Here is a 12,649-nt window from a genome sequence, read left to right as displayed (position 1 = left end):
GTCACCTACAATACCTTACAGTCTGATACAGTAACAAAGTCAACTGGTCAATTAAAAACAGAACTGGCAAATTAGGGATTAACACAATTGCATATACTAAATACAAGTCAAGTAATGGCCATCTTCATGCACAGTACTTTGAAATGAGTGCTAAAATGTAGAATCCTAAACCTACATGTCCAAACATGCTGGTGAGAAGCAATAGCAACAGTAAATTTGAAAGAGGAAGTACAGAGTGAACTTTTGCTGGCTCTGCAAAGTTCTGTTACTGACACCCCTAGTGTCGTGTCAGAGTGTGAAATGTCGCAGTATAAAATCAGTGGTAATGTATGTTGTGTTCATGGGGTTAAACTCTAAATTGCTTCTTGCTTTTACCCATAGAATTGTTAAAATGAGGTATGAAATAAACTTTATCTATCCAGCTCCATCTGTCCTTACTGCGGTGGTCACCATGGAGATGCATGCTAGGACTGAGTGCTGCTGTGTGTCTCTGTTCTCTGTCCTTTACCTGGTGAGCTGGTGCTGAGGACCAGCATGTTGGTAAACTGAGACTGGCCAGTATGTAGGTGACAGTCTGGACTACCAAAACTATTTCAGGGTTGTATCCTTTTATTCCATAATGTGTAACTTTATATACAGGTATCTGAAGTTTAAATATAGGTCAATTTAAAGAAGTCCTTCTCCGTTGTGTTTCAGTTCCATCTCTGCTAGACTAGAATAGAACCTAAGCCACATCCCCTTATAAAACACCTCATCTGTGTCCAACATGTGAATGTGGTATGTATGTTTCAATGTTGTGCTTGTAACTTTAACTAAATTGGCCATGGGTGCTTTTTTGTAAAGTTATAAACACAAATATATTAATACACGTATTGGATGGTGGAATGCTTTTGTGTTCATGTCACTGATGACTTCACTGATTATCTCACTTGTGCACATCGGTCATGGTGCACTGAGCTTGCTGTGCTGACCTGCCTCTAATAAGTAAGACACTATAGTGTTCTCAAATATTACTGGTTGAAATAACAACAGGTAAAATTAGTGAGCCATTGGTTGCTCTGCCACTCTCTCTGCATCCCGTCCCCAGACCAATCAGAGGCCACAAACTGCTAAATCAAGTTCAACCTCCCCACAAACCACTGGCCACTGGTTTCCTTTCACTTCGCCCCCTTACTCATTTTGTAGCCTAGTTCTTTCTGTATCAGTGTTCAGAGAAATACAACTGCACAACTGGAGGATTTATAGATGTCTGTTGAAGGCATCGTTATGGCTGTAAGAACTGCTTCTGTGTCCTACACATCTGCAGAAACGTTCGTGCCACCACGCACTACAAAAAGGGAGCCATTATGCCGACTGCCTCTCCTCCAGTGCTCTACATGTTTGTTCTATTACTCCTCTTCCCTGCCCCAGCTCATATCCTTTTATCTCCATCACCTGTGCCTCATTCCCAGACTCATTTACCCACAGGTATACACTCCTCATTCATCTTCACCAGTTTTACCAAGTCTCTAAAGTAGGGCACTCAGTTACTGAGCTGTATTCGATTATTCCTGCCTGTATCTGATTATTGCTGCCTGTTGTCTCCCTGGAACTGTACTGTGTGGAACATGGAACACAACCAGAGATTCTTTGTCCAGACTCTGTTCTGTGAAGTTCCTCTACAGCGGTTATGCATGTCCATGTCATTTCAGAGATGAGGGTTATAAAACCACAACGTTCACTTTGGTCCTGCCCCACCACAAATGGTCCTCTACATGTGATACTGAAATATGATGCTGCATTAGCTACATGGACATCTACACAGTCAGTGAAAAGTCCATTCTTCACCTATTTGCTCATGTATGTGGGTTGAGACACTTTGTTGTGCTGCAAAAATAAAGGTGATGTCACAGAAGCTACACGTGGTGTGAATGTGCATGTGTAGCTGTTTTCATTTTGTATTCAGTGAGAAACTGAATGAAAGAGCAGAACTGTTCCTCCCCTTTCTCAGTGACTAAACCCACAGAGCTCTCTTAACACTCTCTTTATTATAATAAAGAATTACAGCTCTTTGTTCAAAAACACAAATGGCAACATTTCTGTAAGGGTTGGTGCCAGGGGGACTCCTCGAGTCAGGCACATGACCAATCGGGTTTGATGCCCAACAGCTGTGCTATGTCTATATAAGCCCAGTGACCCAGTCACTCAGCACTGGGTCTTTGCTAAAGTGTTGAGCCAAGCTCCTAGCTGGTAACTGGGTATTGCGGCCTGTGAGCCATTGTGCTACACCTTGTTAGACACTGGAGCCTTTCTGTCTTCAGGCACCCAACGAAAGGTCTCTGCTTATCAGCATGCCTCACTTTTCCCCGTCATCCTCTAGATTTAGAGAGTAGATTTAGGACACATGTACACTCTGGGCTTTCCTCAATAAAGTGGGACTCTCTTGATTCACTACCTTGGTGTCAGTGTCTTTTGACTTCCCCAGATTGATCTGGCTACAGAGGACGGAGGGCAGAGGGTAACTTGGAGGAGATTGAATCTGAAGGACTGGTCACTTTGAACCAGTTTCTAACACACCTCTCCTCTCTTCGAGGGTGCCTGTGTTTTTACACTCCCTCTCTCTTTTCCAGTTTTCCCTCTAAAATCTGTCTCTCTCTCAAGGCTTCCCGTAGTCACTAAAGCATCTCCCTGTTTTCTGGTTTTGTTTGGGAAGTTTTAAAGTTTTGTTTTCCGCAGTGCATCGGGGCTGCCATTCTTCCCGTCGCATCATTTGTTTTCCCTTTTTTCCATGCTTGGCATGATTTTTTCCACCTGTTTCTCATCCTCCATTCCTTTGAAGGTCTGTTAATGGCTGCTGCAGTCTAGCAGGAGCTCGGGCCTCCCAATAAAGCAGCCGGGTTTCGACTCCCCACCTTTTGGTTTTTTACTTCCCTTGTTTGACCTGTTCTAAGATCTAACTGTTTTGCACATGGACTCACCATCATTAAAGCACTGTAGCTCACCCTGTAGAGTGTTGGTGTCATTACCTCTCTGACCTGGATTCAAGCCCCATTACAATTTCATAACAGACCCTACTAAACAACACCTACTCATTTTCCAAGTTTGTTAAAAATGTAATGTTTTACTCATTACAACTAGAATTTGACTCTTTATAAAACATAAATAATTACCAAATAACATGTGATGGGGTGGAGCTCAGCAAAGTGTTATGTGCTATGTTTGTTTGCTGTATGTGTTCCAGGTTCACTGCCAGGATTTCCCCGTTTGAGATTCCACCCTATTCCTCACCGGGTTTCCAAGCCAACTGCTTCGGCTATCTAACGGCCCATCCCAGAAGAGGAAAGGAGTAAGAGAAGGGAGACCGGTTTGTTAGTTTGGAGTTTGTTGGGCTGTGATTGAAATTTTGACTTTTTGTGTATGACCTAGAGAGAGATTGTATAAAGAGCATCAGTATTGTTTGTTTTGTACTTTGGTGTTGGATACTGGTGGTAGGGAGTGACTGCCATTTTTGTTGGGTGTGGGTTTTGCCTCTGTTTGTGTTAGGAAGGTCTGTTGTATGTTTCTTTTGTTTGGTAGGATTATTTAGTGTGTGTTTTTCTTTCAATAGTGTGGGTTTTGTTTATTGTTTTGGCCTGGGTCACTCCTGAAGGATTTGCACCAATAAGTTTATTTGTAAGTAATATCCTCTGTAAAATACAAAAAAAAGGAGACTTCCATTTATGCTTCTGTTTGGTTTTTTTGTTGTTCGTTTGTTTTTTCTTTTCACTTACATTCCATTAGCTGTTCAGATTTATCTTTTTCCTTGTTATGACCTCACAGCCTAGATGGGGTTGTAACAAAAGAAACAAATGCCAGTTTTCTTACACTGTTAATGAAAACTTACATGCAATGCAAATTTGCAGGCACACAACATACTGAGAGAGCCTGTTGCAGCTCAGTGGAAATGAAGCAGAGGACATAAAACTCAGACAAAGCTAAAAAGAGAGAAAAGACACAAAGTAGAATCAGCAACAAGTCAAATGAAAACAAAAGATAAAAGAGAAACAGAAAATAAAGAAGTCAGAAGGTGAAGAGGCAGTGAAACATCTATTTACAGTCTAATTAGTGGTCATCAGTGATTATTGGAATGGGACTCATACATCATTACCAGCTCTGGTTAATGTTACATGATGCTGAAAATAACTGCAGTTAACAGAACATGCGATACCAACTAAGTGAAAATAATGGTTGTTTCCTTTTGGCAACGGATTTTGCCATACTGATGCAGACGTGACAGATTTTCTTCATAGCCAGGCATGAATTAGTAAAGTAAAAATTTAGCATACACATTACTTTGGCAAATGGCTGAACTTAAAAGATCTGCCACTAATCAGTAAACACTTGGCAGTGATGTGACAGCACTCTCTGCGTTTGGCCCATGTTCCTAGCTGTGTTCAAGGCCAACGTTTAAAATCATGTTTTTGTTGTGGAAAATGTCGCTTGTAGTATTTAGTATTTAAGTATGTAGTATTTAATTAGCAAATGTGAATTAAATTATGTGGGATTTATGTATTTTTATATTAAATTGAGAATGTTCCTGAAAACACTATTTCCTCCCTTCACTTGATACCATAATAAAACATAATATTGGACACTGTTAAAAGATTACATGCATAAAATGTCATGGAACGCTTGCTTCTCGTGAGTCACGTGGTTTGGTCCATGGGCGGCTCTTGTCTGTGTGTTGGTAACCACACCTGCACCCGGTTAGTGTTTTGTCTGTGTGTTTAAACCCCTGTCAAAGTGTGTAGGTTGTCGGTCATTGTCGTTGTTCATATTGTCTATGATAACCGTATTTATATTCATGTTCACCTCTTGTATTGTATGTTAAACGTATTCGTATCCGAGATCACCGTTTGTGTTATGCGTGAGTGCCATGGTTGTTTTCGTTTTATGTTAATAAACGTTTGTCCGCGGCACGGAAGTCTGTACGTCCTGCTCCTCGCCCTGCGGCACTCGGGCAATGTCACATTAAAAACTACTCCTGAAAACATTTTTCAGTTAAAATGCACAGAAAAAGGAACATTCAAAAGATATTTTTAAAAATAATAAGTAAATATATATAATCATTAAAAATGTTTAGAATTCAAAGACATAAATGGATATTAGGGCCTCATTAATCGATACTAATGAATTTATTTTCTCCCATCCCTAGTTATACTATACCCAAAGAGACATAGTAGTTTCACTTTTAATATTATGTAATATTATGTAATTTAACTTAGCTTTACTTTTACATTTTAATTTACAGAATTTGGCAGACACTCTTATAGAGAGCAACATACAAACGTGCTTTGCCATTTACTCATAGGATGTATCCTAACCAGTACAGTATCTTAGAGTCCAAGATACCAGTGAACTAGAATACTGTTGAAACATGGGGATCAATGCTGATAGAGCCTATACATGTTTTGCACTTCTAGCCATCTCAGGCACAAAGGAACAAAAGGCACAAAGATGGTAACAGGGATGATCACAGAGACAAGGAGAGGCAGAGACAAAAAGGGAGAGACAGGAACACGGACCAGGAGTGACACCAGGACCAGGGTGAAAGGCCAAGCAGGCGGCCCTGATGGGACGAAGGGCAGGGTCCAGTAGTAGTTCGGGGGATGAAGCAGACCGGGCTAAGTGGTGTCCTGGGAGCCAGGCGTACTTCGGCTACTGACGGTTCTGGTGGTCCATGGTGGCATCAGGCAGCAGCATATCTGTCCGCACCAGGGAAGACGTCACCCCAGGTGGTGATGGGCCAGGTGCTGGAAGCATGTCCACGGTCCTGGAAAACATGCAGGTGGTTGCGCTTGCCGCAGCACAGAGCACACTGCATGGCGTGTCCTCTATAATGCCGGCTGCACTGGGAGACCCTGGGCTCGGGGGACATGCAGGACAGCGTTCCCGCAGTAACAGCGGGTGAAAAGGGAGAGCCTGTCCCAGAGAGATGAGATGCAGAGGCAAGCCGTGCACACAGAAAGACATTTGTTCAAAATAAAACGAAAATGACATATGGATAACAAGGGGCACGTGCAACACATGACACATTTAATAAGGACATGTGGCTACAAATGAGGGAAAGAATCACATGGGCAAACATCACAGACAAGTGACAACTCTAACACAACCACGTAGGTGAGGAGTCTGTGGGGCACACCGTGACATGTTTTAATGTGAAAATTGACATGTTCAAGTCTCATTTACAGCATACTGACTCTCCTTTTCATCAGAGTGAGCTGAAAAACACAACACAAACAAATGAGTCACTTCACATTTTACTATCATCATTTTATTTAAAGTAATACATTCTTTGTATAGAGAATTTTTACCTTGAGCTCTGTAGCATTTAACTCCTAGAATGATGGACACTAGCAGATATGGAGAGGCTGCCAAGAGACTACTGAGCAGTCTGAGGGCTGAGAATGGGTTTAGAGCTGACAATAAAAACCAGAGAGAGCAGTAGCAGCAGTAGTAGTACATTCTCTACTTTATTTCAGTAAGCAAAACAGCAACAGGCACAGCTTACCTGTTGTTGGCGGCTCTGGACTGCATTTAAGTGATTTGCGGGCAGTCTGATTGCTCAAATTGTTGGCCGCAGTGCAGCTCAGGATAATGTCGCCATCTTCAGGTGAGAAAGTGAAGTGCAGAAAAGCTCCACTTCCATTCTGATACCCTCTCCATGTGTAAGACGCACTTGGATCTTCATAAGTTTGGCACCAAAGATGAACATCACAGGCCTTTATAGAATCCAGCCAGGTCTGGTTACTCTGAAATGTTTTCAATCCGGGCTGCATATGAAGAGATAATTCAATGAAGTGTTTTTGTGTGATAGGACATATTAGGAGTTTGTAAAATATACAGTGATGCTGGAAAGTTTGTGAACCACTTAAAAGTTTCTAGATTTATGCATGACTTTGACCCTAGAACCTCATCATATTGTCACTCAAGTCCTACAACGACCAAATCAAACAAACGAGACAAAAATATTAGTCTGTCATTTATTTATTGAGGAAAATTAAACAATATTACATATCTGTGAGTAGCAAACGTATGTAAACCTTTGCTTTCAGTATCTGGTGTGACCCCCTTGTGCAGCAATAAATGAAAGTTTAATGTTTCTGGTAATTGTTTATTAGTCCTGCACATCGGCTTGTTAGCACATTCCACAACATTTCTATGACTTGACTTGGCCATTCCAAAACCTTAACTTTATTCTTCTTTAAGCATTCTTAATAACTTGTGTGCTTAAGGTTGGTGTCTTCATGCAGGACCGATTGAGAGTCTCCTGAGCTTCAGCTCACGAAGAAAGGGCCTGACATTTTGTTTTAGAATTTGTACAATTCAGAATTCATTGATTATTCCTTCAAAGACCTTGCTTAGAAGTTACTTTGGATTCCTTTGTGACCTAATGGACTATTACACACTTGCTCTTGGTGTGATCTTTGTTGGCTGACCCCTCCTGGAAGGGTAAATTCCTTGAATTTCCTCCATTTGGACATAGTTTGTCTGTATGTGGATTGATGGAGTCCACATGAAACCAACTCTTTAAGCTTTGGTTTTGTAATCTTTTCCAGCCTGACGAGCATCAACAACTCTTCTTCTGAGGTCCTCAGAAATGTCCTTTGTTCATGCCATGATACACATACAGAAACGTGTTGTGAAGGTCAGGCTTTGCTAGATGCCTGTTCTTTAAATAATAGGGTGCCCACATGCACCTTATTGTCATCCCATTGACTGACAACTTATCTTAAATTTATCTGCTAATCCTTAATAATATAAATTGGCCACTCAAAGATATGTAATATTTTTCTCAATAAATAAATGTCTAATATGTCTAATATTTTTGTCTCATTTGTTTGATTTGGTTCTCCATTTGACCCTGTGACAATCTGATAAGGTTTTAGGTGCAAAAACATTCAGAAATATAGAAACTTGTAAAGGATTCACAAACTTTAAGCACCACTGTAGGAGTATGATATACCTTCATAAATGAGAGCAGAACATTTCTAAAGCCCAGAAGAATGACATAAGGGTTAAGGGCATGAGGGCCTCCAAAACCCATAGACCGAGTTCAGAATAGAAAAATACACACAGCCATGGCTTAACCATAGCCATACATGCTTAGCCATAACCATACATGCTTAACCATAGCCATACATGCTTAACCATAACCATACATGCTTAACCATAGCCATACGTATTTTGTTTGTATTGCATGGTTTGTATGTAATAGTGTCATAAAAATAAACAGTCCAGAAATAAGTGGGAATAATCTATACAGTAAAACCAAAATGCTACTAACTGTAGCTTTAAAAGCGGCCTGAAGGTCAAGAGATGACAGATAAAACTTATACAGGTGTACTCACCATAGACTATCAAACTAATAAACTTTGTTGGAATCAGTGTACTCCCATCTACAACAATAGAGAAGGTTCCAGAGTCTTGAACTTGAAGGGCTTCCACTTCTAAAGTAACATTAATATTGTCCACCTTTAATCTTCCCATGAACTGGTGATTCAAACTAATATGGATTTGATTTTTGCTATAGCGAGTAATTTGATGCTCTTTAAATTTCCACTGTGCATATGACACAGATTCTTTTTGGAGTCCAAGTGGTAACAGGAGGGAGCTCCCGGAAGCCCTGCGTACTGTCTCTGTGTTCTCATCAGCCAGAACACACAAACCTGGAGCAAGAAGAAAATTAATCAAACCAAACACTATGAATAGTCTCACAGTCTCACTTCACAGCTTCATTAAAAGAATGACACCAGTGAAATGGTGACTGAAAATTGCTGTCATCACTAATAATGGTGATGAAAGTTTTTTTGTTGTTGTTGTTGTTTTCTCTGCCACACAAACACATTTTCTTTTATAGAGGTTTGTAGAGCCTAAATCATTACATTTGTACAGATGGAAGTTACCAACACAGATGATACAGCATCAATATGTCAATCATTCTGCACAATACTCCTCTTATACTAGTGTAGTCATAGAGGTCTTTATGCATTTCAGTTCAAAACAAACTTAACTGCACTTTTAATAAACATTTATATATGTATTTATTTATTTATTTGTAGTACACAGTTTACTAAATGTTGGAGTACATCTTTATAGGGCAGTTTGAATGTTTTATAATACAAGTGTCTGAGTAGACAGTTTTTAAACACCTTGTGTAACTATTTGTTTTCCAGGCTAAGAATAAGGAAGTTGACTTTTATGTGAATCAATAAAACAGAAAATCACTAAGTGTGTTAACTGTACGCATACATGTACATACCCTGAATAATCCCAAGCAGCAATATTCCAGAGTATGAAACAAAATATCCATGAAAAACGTTCATTGCTCTTTGAGTAAAGTTGACGACTGTTTCCTGCTGCAGCTTGTCAGAAATGGTTGACTCAACACTACGGAAAAGGGCCAAAGAAAAAAATACACACACACACACACACACACACACACACACACACACACACACACACACACACACACACACTTCCTCACTCTCTGTAGGTCTGATGGTTATTAATCGTTAGATATTTTCTGAAGAAAGACAAAAAAGAACAAGTGAGTGTCACCCATATGAACTGAAAAAATTGATACTGTCCTTCTCATATGTACTGTCTGAAAGTATGTGTGGTTTAGGGGCTTTCTCTATTCTTGCTAATTATATCTACACAACCCACAGTGACTGGATTTCACAGACTGGGTCCATTAAAGCTGCACTAATCCAGGTGAACATGTTTACTCCCGACATAGCTTTTCTACTGACAAATGTGCTAATAAAGTTTTATTTATTTGTTAGTTTTCTGAATAAATACTCTACTATGGAAAGGACTCCACTTTCTCTGTCCACTCTTGATTAACTGATGGCCTCCTGATGGTGCAGTTAGAGTTTCAGACTGGTGGTCTTCCTGTCTGTCTTCCAGTATCTCACGTCAGCTCTGGATCATCAGCAGGCAAACGCAAAAGTGAAATATGGTCAGAGTAAAGGAGGAACTGGTGCATACATCACGCTCTTTAAAAGCAGTTTTGTGTGGGTCAGTTACCCTCAATATGCTGATCTGTTAGCAGTCCTGCTTTACTCCTAGTCGTGCTGAACATCCACAGTAAACCTTTGGAAAATGACCCTTAATCAGTGCTCAACATGCAGTGATCATATGAATGATGTCGCTGTATCATCTCCTGCTGTGACTTCCTATGGCCTCCTGAAGCACATAGAGCAGTAAATGCTACCCTGGTCAACCATAGGGCTTACTACATGCTGCTTCGAGAGGACCTGTATGACCCTACGTACATATGTTAATGTATACATATGTGATACAAAGTTAAAAACTTGTGTGCAAAAACAATATGCATTAACTGCTTCAGAGCATTTTTAAACATGAAAAACATTTATATTACATGCAATTTTGCAAACGTACATGTTAAATGTACTTAAATGACATTTTTAGAACAGTTAGATAGATGGAGGAATGCCTACATTCCTTAGTTCTGCTCTGACCACATTTACTGTAAGGCTGAAAGGGGAAGTGATACTCACATAAAGTTTAGCTTTGGTGTGGAGAGAGAACTGACCATTTTAGGTAATCATACACACTGAAGATTATACAGCATTTAACACATACAGGGCCCCATGAAACATGGAGTTCTTATTAGAAATGGAAGACTGACTTTGAGCTGTGAAACTCACAGCATGATTGACTAGTATAAGGGTCTTACAGAAGCCATCTAAAATGTCTGATCCAGAATAATTAGGAATTGTAAACGTGTTGAAGACCTATACTATAAAGCATTTACTTTAGTGTGCTGTGTGAATGTTGTCTGGACAAAAACACTTTGTTCTCATTAGCCAGAATCTATAATTGTCAAACTAAAGTTTTGTATGATAAATAATTGCACTAATAAAATTGTCAAAATATGGATTATGTATTCATCATGTTTTTGGACATATCCTACTCATAATAATTACCTATCTACCCATTAAGACATTTAAATACAACCTTTTAATAATCTAATGGAAAAGTGACATCAGAATGGCAAAAGATTTATTGTAAATTAAGGTGCAGTGTAGTGCAATATTTGGAAAGAATTAAAGCAGACACTGTCACTGTGTTCACATTAGTCAGAATCTGTTATTGTGTCAAACAAAAGTCTTGTTTGATAATCATGCAATCGTACAAATAAAATAGGCAAAAATATGGATTATGTATTGATTGTGTTTTATCTTTGATACAAATGAGTATATTATGTACGGGGAAGAACTAGCGGTGCGTAACCTAATCCTGCTGTCACGGACCAAGAACATGCAGATAACAAAGGAGGAAGCAGAGGTGCAGGTCTCCAGCTGAAATGTTCAATGAAAGGAAGAAAAATGAAATCTAATATAAAAGTGTAAAAGATGCCAACATAACATTCAATGACTGACAAGGTCATAGAAACAAAAGCAGGTTTAAATAATGAACATCATGATGGTGTAGCTGCTAATGACCAACACACACCACCTGAGGTGACATATGACAATAAACACAAGAACAACATAAACACAAGTACACATGCTCAGTGCTGCCGGATGCCGGTAGCAGTCGGCAGGGTAATAGCACTGAGACACCTACACCCACCCCACCCACAGTCTCTCCACCCTCAATCACTGTGGATGATCTCTCCCACCCCACCCACAGTCTCTCCACCCTCCATCACTGTGGACGATCTCTCCCACCCCACCCACAGTCTCTCCACCCTCCAGCACTGTGGACAATCTCTCCCACCCCACCCACAGTCTCTCCACCCTCCATCACTGTGGACGATCTCTCCCACCCCACCCACAGTCTCTCCACCCTCCATCACTGTGGACGATCTCTCCCACCCCACCCACAGTCTCTCCACCCTCCATCACTGTGGACGATCTCTCCCACCCCACCCACAGTCTCTCCACCCTCTTGTCTTACAGCAGAGGTGTCCATGCCACCACTGCTAAACTCCACAGCAGTTTCTGCCCAGATGCAGTCAGACTACTGAACCCGCTGTTACCTCTTACATTCACCTGGACCATCAAAACTCAGCCCATCACCCAGCGCTAAGTGAACTTGACCCCTGTTTTACACCTGCACTTTATCTTGTGGACTGTTATGCCATTAGAGGCACTGTAGTTAGAGACAATACAGACACTCACCCCCATCCTGCTACTACAGACACTCACCCCCATCCTGCTACTACAGACACGCACCCCCATCCTGCTACTACAGATACTCGCCTCCAACCTGCTCCTGTATAGATTTGATATCCTGCTGTTTCTGTACTTGTTGGTCAATGTTGTGTAGTACATTCACATGTATGTAGTCTTTTGTACTGCTGTACTGTTATTGTGTGTTGCACCACAGACCAGCAGAAATTACATCTCAATCCAACAAAAAAGTACGAGAAGTAAACCTCTCTGAACTAATAACATTGTTAAAAGTTAGAATAGCAACAGTTGTCCATTTGTTAATTTCTAACATTATTAATGCTAATAAATCATTTAATTAATTGTTTCAAAGTTTGAAATGCATTGATTAAGATGTTGGCTTATTAAGAACTTCAATGTAACTCATTAAGACATTCACATCATGCAGTATATTTAGGTTTGAAACCTCAAGAAGAAGCAAT

The 12,649-nt window shown here is 40.3% G+C and overlaps 2 protein-coding genes across 2 annotated transcripts in view; both read right to left on the bottom strand.

Annotated features, from left to right (window-relative positions):
- Nucleotides 1-12,649, bottom strand: part of LOC145643529 (Fc receptor-like protein 5) — a 76,191-nt gene that overhangs the window by 24,244 nt on the left and 39,298 nt on the right. The window lies entirely within an intron of this gene.
- Nucleotides 6,038-9,532, bottom strand: LOC145643515 (uncharacterized). The gene is made up of 6 exons (XM_081695017.1): nt 9,284-9,532; nt 8,373-8,690; nt 7,988-8,055; nt 6,533-6,794; nt 6,336-6,440; nt 6,038-6,242 (listed from the first exon to the last, which is right to left on the bottom strand). Exons 1-6 carry the CDS (start codon nt 9,345-9,347, stop codon nt 6,196-6,198), a joined length of 864 nt encoding a protein of 287 aa, XP_081551143.1. The 5' UTR covers nt 9,348-9,532; the 3' UTR covers nt 6,038-6,195.

The sequence above is a fragment of the Electrophorus electricus genome, chromosome 13 (genome assembly GCF_041902795.1).
Source record: "Electrophorus electricus isolate QZ-2024a chromosome 13, ASM4190279v1, whole genome shotgun sequence".
NCBI lineage: Eukaryota > Metazoa > Chordata > Actinopteri > Gymnotiformes > Gymnotidae > Electrophorus > Electrophorus electricus.
The sequence above is the reverse complement of the archived record's forward strand: the minus strand, read 5'-3'. Positions and strand labels throughout refer to the sequence as shown.

Bases quoted from the DNA above. Each gene is read 5' to 3' on its own strand.
- LOC145643515 (XM_081695017.1), bottom strand. From the start codon at position 9,347: ATGAACGTTTTTCATGGATATTTTGTTTCATACTCTGGAATATTGCTG. The intron at 8,056-8,372 runs GTGAGTACACCT...TGGGTTTTGGAG, and splicing joins TATTAGTTTGATAGTCTATG to GCCCTCATGCCCTTAACCCT. The intron at 6,441-6,532 runs GTAAGCTGTGCC...TTTTATTGTCAG, and splicing joins TCCAGAGCCGCCAACAACAG to CTCTAAACCCATTCTCAGCC.